We start from the raw sequence: 7,486 nt of genomic DNA, 5'->3' as shown, positions 1-7,486 counted from the left end.
CCTTTAAATACCTATGTAGCCTAATAAAATATGAATGCTTATTTTGCTTATCTTCTTAACTAGGGTTTTGGGATGAGGGGTTATTTCAATTTTGTTTTTTGTTCATTTCTTTTTATTATTAATTTTCTTGATTTTTTTATTCAATATTTATTTGTGCTAGTTTCTCATTTGAACTTGTCTATGAACCTAAATCTATATATTCAAAAAAATTAATTACAAAAATTCCATTTTATTTTATTTCTTGTTTTAAAAATTTTGTATAAGAAATAGTGAAAACATTATTATTTTCATTATTTAATATAAAAATATTTAAAAATTATAAAAAATAAAATAAAAACAATATAATAATGTATAGTTAAAAAAAAATTGCTCAAATTAAACGACCCCTTGAATTTTCCTTTTCACAAAATTGAGTTAGACAGATAAACTACTTTGAAACTTAACTTTAAGATTGTGTTTGAATTAAATTAAAGTCTTCACACCATTGTCCAATCTATTGAATGAAGGTTTTGCAGTGACATCATCTCCTAAATTAGACACACTTAAAAAACTCGTGCTGCAGAAAACGTTGAAAACATAGAGACATTTACCAACATTGAAAAAAATTAAATATTTAAATAATTAAATTAGTATTTTAGTTTAAAAAAATTAAAGGCTAAGTTATATAATATATATATATATATATATATAATTCTTTTTTACGTATGACAGCCACAGGATAAGAAATGAAATTTATTAAATTGACATATTTATCTTTATTATATATTACTTTTAGGTCTATTTATACCTATAATTATCAATATTTTTCTTCTTAATTATAAGAAATATTATTTTTAAATGTTTAAATTCTTTTAAAATATTAAAATAAAAAAATTAGAATGGATCCATTATAAAAGATAATTAATTATTAATCAGTACATATTAAACAAGCGTCCATCTATGCATTAATGGGATGATTTTTCCTTATAAGCCAATTTGTAATATAATAGTGAAAATGCTGAACAGCTGTGTAACCTCGAAAGATGAAAACCACCTTTTAACAATAGGAACTAAATACTATATTTGAAAAAAAAAATTAAATTCAACTTTATATGTATGTAATTTTTAAAATTATTAAAAGAAAAAATTATCAATTACTTTGTATACTTTTAAGATAATAAATATATAAATTTTTATCTAATATTTACTTTGTAAAATAATAAAAATTATCAAAACATATAACAAAGCTCTATTTCAAAAGTATAGTCCATTCAGGAAACTGCAATCCAACCTAGGGCAACACTTTTTACAATCTTTTTACCTCAATATTGAACCCTACCAATATTTCTTTTATAAATATTTTTTTATAAAATCTACGTACCTTTAGTTGAGAGAGTTTATAACACATGAAATAATATTTAGAAATTTTATATTAATAAATAATAATGTTAGTAGTTTAATTAAAGTATATATAATAAGTGATATAATGTGATTCAATAAAAAGAGTTAATTGGCATTGACATTGTTGAAGTATCTATAATTTAAGTTTAAGTTGATATATAAACTATTAGTTTTCTTAACCTTTGTCTTAATGTGTATGGAAATCTAAAATAATATAAAATAACATTTGAACTCTTCACTTAACTAAAGTTTTCATAATTTATTACCATGATACAATCACAATAATATATGATTAGCTTTACTTTGAATAATAAACACTTGATACCATAATAAAAGGTTTTCTAATAAAGACAGACACTCACAAGACTTGTCTTGTAAATTAAAACATAACTTGTATACCTAAACTCCCAACAAGTAAAAGTATAGTCATAAATTAGAAAAACATTAAATCACACCTAACTTAACAAACTTATTGCTACACAACTTTCATCTAGCAATTCACTTAATGTAAATTATGTAATAATGAAAACATAAACTAAAAGGTAAACTAATACACATATAAAAGAATGAAGTCTTAAGTCTCTACTATATCTATATGCCTTACCTATATTTTACAAGAGGAGAATTTTAATAGAAAAGGAAAATAATGACATATTTAATATATTAAATTTATGTTAATATATTAATTTATATTTTTTATTTTAAATAAATATTAATTTAAAATATATAATAATGAGTTCCTTATTTTATATTAGGATTTTTGTATAAAATTTATAAATTATAATTTGGTAAAAACTTATATTTCTAAGTTTTGTTGAGACCATGATTTAGTGCTTAAACAGTATAAGGTTAAAAAATATTTTTTGTATTTAGTATAAAAATATAATTTAATAAACATTTATTATTAAAATTAATTCAATAGAAACATTTCATTTAATTTTAAAACAAATGAATTTATAAAATATTTTATTTAAAAAGTCGAAACATAGTGTGAATATTAATTTGATGCATTGGCGTGCACTTGGTGGAACTTCCCAATTCACGTGTCTCTCACGATAAATACATATCTTACATTAAATTTATTTCACCTAACTCATATAATTGATGTAACCCAAAATGAAAAAATGGATATGATTGATGACTCACTCAACTCCTTGTTAAACGTGTCTCAAGACTTGAAAAAGATAATTTTAAGTTTGTTTATTATAATTTTTAATTATTAAACAAAAATTTAATTTATTGACAATTTTTGAAACTTAATCACTATTTTTATTTTAAAATTTTAAGTCCTTTAATGATGAGTTTTAAAATTTATATTGCTGTAATTTTTAAAAAATATCATATTTCAGTGTATATAATTTTTAAATACTATATATAAAAAAATAATTAAAATATACGAGGTAGCTATTAAAAAATTAATTCAAATTATATAATCTTTAAGAAAATTCAATTTGCTTACATAGGGCTTTGTGACCAAACAACGCATATTTGTGCATAGTCAAAGAAGATTGTTCTCCTTATAAAATACGACCAATCGAATATACAACAAATCTGTATGTGACAAGTAAAAGAATCACATTTCCCAGTTCCCACGTCATTATCCCATCTCAGTTTTCAAATAGAAATTACTATTGTATAAGTAATTGCAATATCTAAACGATGAAAATAATATGATATTTTTTTTATTAAAAAATACACAAAGAATATATTAGAATTAATAATAAAAATATATTAATAACACTTTTTATAAATATTTTTTAATTTCTTAAATAATTAAGAAAATGTTGGGTAGTGTTTATCTAAATAATTTTATACACAATATAGAAGAAAGAATGTCAGTCTTTACCGTGAGGGAAAAGAATTGATAGAAATGAGAAAATTAAAAGAGGAAAAAGTTAGATGTAGTCTGTCTAAGAAGAACATTCATACAGTTGTTATTAGTCATATAAAGGATGTCTTTTATATTTAAATGAGATATTTTAAAAAAATGAGCAAAGTTAAAGATTTTGGAACAAAAAAGTGACTGAATAAAAGACTAGATTGAACAAAAAAAAAACCAAAAAGCATAAATTAGAATTAAAGAAGACAACTTATAATTTAACCTTTAATTTTTTTAGAAGTTATACTAAAAAACATAAATTAGAATTAAAAAAACTATTTTTATTTGATTTTTTAATTAGTGCCTTTAAAATACTCGTTAGTATTTTTCTTTAGTAAATTTTAAAGGGGATTACCCAATTAAATGAAAGAGTCCCATACAAACTGTTTCCAATTCAAACTTAATACATATAGAGCAAATTTCTATGTAGTACAAGTATCAAGAGGGGAAGAAAAGGGCAAGAGAAAAATTATATTCGTAAAGTGTTAAAAAGGGATGAATTATTTTTTAGATTGCTGTGAAATTACCAAATAAAATAAATAAAGGAAGATGGCAAAATGTATGATATAGAGACACCTAACAAGTAACGATAAAGCTGACCTAGTCTTGGTTTGCATGCTTATGTTCTTTGATTTTCTTATAAAATTGTGCTGCCTACCTAACAGATGAGTCATTGAATAATATATTGGTGTCTGATATGGTAAACAACCATATTCCATTTGACCAGTTATTAAGGAAAAAGGAGGAATTAAAAAATGAAATATATAAATTAAAGAGAATGGTCCACAAGAAATTAAAATAATAGCAGATGTAGCAACAATCACAACCTGTCAGTTACTACTTGATTTAGAGAATACAGACACAATATAGAAATCGTTGTCAATGCCATGAGGCTAAGTTTATTGTATATATGAAGGAATAACTTTTCCTTTTGAAAATGTATAAACAAAGAGAAGACCGAACATGATTGTCAGAGACAATATCATATAAAATTGAAAGCCAAATTAACTCAAAATTAAAGAGTTAAATGTGTACAAAACAGTGAAAAGGTTGTAGTTGTAATGACCCTATTGCTGTAATTACCTAAAGCCTAATTCTATATCACCTTAAGAATAAACCTTGATTTTTCTTTTCTTTCTTCTGTATATATATCACTTTCTAATTCTATCAATGGGAAAAACCAGAAAAAAATAAAAGAAAAAAATAAATTCAACCCAAGAATTGCCATGTTCATGGCTATGCCCCTATACACCTTTCTACTCTAACGAGATGTTAAATATCATCACATTTCATTGGTGCATACCCAAGTCTAGATTTCTTCATATCATACAAGATGTGAAAATTTTGCTGCTGGTAGTTTCCAATTATTGAAAGTGCAGACCTAGGAGTCCCCAAAATAGCCAAACATACAATATCTTCCGGTTCTATTTGAATAAAGTAATTTTCCACAGGGAAATCCCACACTGCTCCGTCTTCAAACAAGATCCCAAATTCAGGTAGCTCCATTTTTTCAACTCCTGACACATTATAGCATGGCTTTAGAGGAGGAAAGGTTTCAACAAGTGGATACCCTTTGATTTTCTTCATGAATGCTTCCTTGATAATATCATAAGCAGGTTCAGCAAAATAAGTTAGAGTGGTGCCAGAATCAATGATTGTGCCCCCAGCACCTTCTGATGACAAATGCCAAGTTTCCTTTGGTATCTTTAGTACCTCACCACCAACCATTATAGATTTGATTTGGACATAGTAAAATGTGTCAACGGGGTTCTCTCTTCCACCAACAAAAGAAGTGAAGTTCAAATTGGGGTGGCTCAGCAGCTCCTTGTCCTCACCGAATATCAACTTGCTACTAACACTTGAATTGCTATTTCTATCCACAAGACAATAGGAAAATGAATGACCATAAAGAGATTGAAGTTGAGAAGCAAATGACAATGGCCCTCTCCCTAAGCCTAACAATCCAGCAGCCCCATGAAAAAGGCCTCTATTCCAATGACCACAACCAAACATAACATTCTCAACAAGCTTGAGCTCAGGCTTCCCTTTAGGTGTGGTGAGATTCACAGTGAAAGTTTCAAGTGCAAAATCACCAGTTGTGTTGGAACTATCACCATACCAATAGAAATATGGACAACTCTGATTCTCAAGCTTGCAAGGATGAGGAGGGTCAGGGGATGACACCAATTTACACCTTGGATCATGACAGGTTATATTCTTAAAAGAACTAGAATCTGTAGGATCATAGTATGGTCCATTTTGCTCAAAACAAGCATAGCAAGGAACGCATTGAATCCAGTTAAGGTCACTACCTGTGTCAAGTATTAGAGAAAAATGTTTAGGAGGTGTTCCAACAAACACATCCATGAAGTACTCACCAGAGCCAAGACTCACCCCTGACTCCAAGGTTGCCACAAGTTGACCAGAATAGTCACCTGAGAAATATTCTGGTGGAGCTGCAGGAACAGCCACTGGCTCATAGGACTTCTTTGATTGCTCTTGTGCTTTCTGAAGCCTTGAAATTGTGTTTTGGTTCTTCTTTTCTATGACCCTTCTGTGAAGGGTCTGAATTCTTGTCAAGTCTCTAACTGTAGAATCAGCCACAGATTTCTTGGGCTCAGCATCATTGCTCACTGAGTGGTGCTTCAAATGGAGTTTCACATATTGGTTTGGATGTTTTGCTGCTAGAAAAGCTTCCCTCTCTTCACCATCATCATCATCATCCTCAGTATCTTCACCTGATGCTATGGTTCCTGAATGCTCAAATTCCTCAGACTTCGAGAAGCTACACCCAGTTGAAGAAGAAACAGCATTGAAGCTTGCATGATCATGTATCTTGATTGCAGCAAGAGAAGATCCACTTTCATTTAGACCATTGTGATTGTGAAGCCTAAAAATGGCTTCAACTGTGCAAGAATAGAAGTGTAACACCAGGAGAACCCAAATGAGAGAAACCTTCATAACCATAGTTATGATTTTACCAACATCAAGTAGCAACTTGCAGAATTTCAAGGTGGTGACAAATCCCAGAAAGAACAAAACTTCACAACAATCTGTGAGCTTACAAAAGAGAAAAATATAAAGGCCAACTAGAAATAGCCAGAAAACAAAGATTCAGAAGCAGAATCTCCACAAAGAATCAAAACTTTAAGGAAAATGAAATGAAGATAGATAGAAGGTTATAACTTTCAAGGCCAAAAAATGAGAGGGAGAAGAGAATTATAAAAGAAGAAGAAATGGGCAACTCTAAATTCTAAGCTTCTTCTGGTGTGACTCTAGCAAGAACAAATTAGAAAAACCCCAAAACGCGGTTTCATTGCCATAGTTATTAAACTCATCAATTTCAAGGCTCACACAATGAAAATCAATCAATTTTTAATTGGAATATATAATAAATGCTGTTTCTCTTGCAGGGTATTTTCGTGTCACTTTCCTGGTTCAGTGGCATTTGTATTGTATTGCTTGTATGGTAAGTATGGATGAGATGAGACCCATGTTACATATTCAAGACTTCATATGAAAAATGTTACATTTGACGACAAATTTTCACAAATGCTAGTAATTTTTTTTATTCGTAAAATTTATTTAATACTAAATTAAACTCAGTATATTAAGATTGTATTGAAAAGTTTATATGAAAAGTATTAGATAACATTTTAATATTTATGTTTTTTAAAATTATTAGTTTTATTTTCTCTTACTAACATAACCCTGAAATAAATAATATATATATAGTATGACAATATTTGAATTATTTACATCATCATTTAACAGAAATTAAAAAAAAAAATAGATGGTATAAGAAAATGAAATTGATGACAAGTATTATGGAACTCTTGGTCATTAACCTAAATGTTAGCAATGTGGTCTACAAGTACAAAAGTCAAAATGAAAAATGGATTTTTCTAAGGCATTTCTTTACCACTAGTGAAAGTTTGGAACTCTGTGGTCGTTGGTCAGAGTTTGTGAACCTGTCTCTGTCACACTGCTGAATGGAAAACACAGAGAAAATCAAATCCTTCTGAGAATAGCCCACGTTTACACGCTCAAGAGGGTACAATATTTTCTCTTTACACACCAAGCAAATAAAAAATTCATGTTGTTTAAATCTCTTATCTCGTTTAATACGAACATGGTTCTAAAATATATTTTTTATTTTTAATACTTATTAGTTTTATCGTTGATAAATTTTAAAATTTTTTAAAATAATTTTGTCACATTTGTTGA

At 27.9% G+C, this 7,486-nt stretch overlaps 1 protein-coding gene across 1 annotated transcript; it reads right to left on the bottom strand.

Moving 5' to 3' along the window:
- Positions 1-4,136: 4,136 nt before the first annotated feature.
- LOC113856531 (aspartic proteinase nepenthesin-2-like) lies at positions 4,137-6,622 on the bottom strand. The gene has a single exon (XM_027488377.1). It carries the CDS (start codon positions 6,224-6,226, stop codon positions 4,532-4,534), a length of 1,695 nt encoding a protein of 564 aa, XP_027344178.1. The 5' UTR covers positions 6,227-6,622; the 3' UTR covers positions 4,137-4,531.
- Positions 6,623-7,486: the final 864 nt, after the last annotated feature.

The sequence above is a fragment of the Abrus precatorius genome, unplaced genomic scaffold, assembly GCF_003935025.1.
Source record: "Abrus precatorius isolate BTA unplaced genomic scaffold, Abrus_2018 Scaffold11, whole genome shotgun sequence".
NCBI lineage: Eukaryota > Viridiplantae > Streptophyta > Magnoliopsida > Fabales > Fabaceae > Abrus > Abrus precatorius.
Note: the sequence above shows the minus strand (reverse complement) of the source record. Positions and strands in the feature narration are given on the sequence as shown.

Bases quoted from the DNA above. Each gene is read 5' to 3' on its own strand.
- LOC113856531 (XM_027488377.1), bottom strand. From the start codon at position 6,226: ATGGTTATGAAGGTTTCTCTCATTTGGGTTCTCCTGGTGTTACACTTC.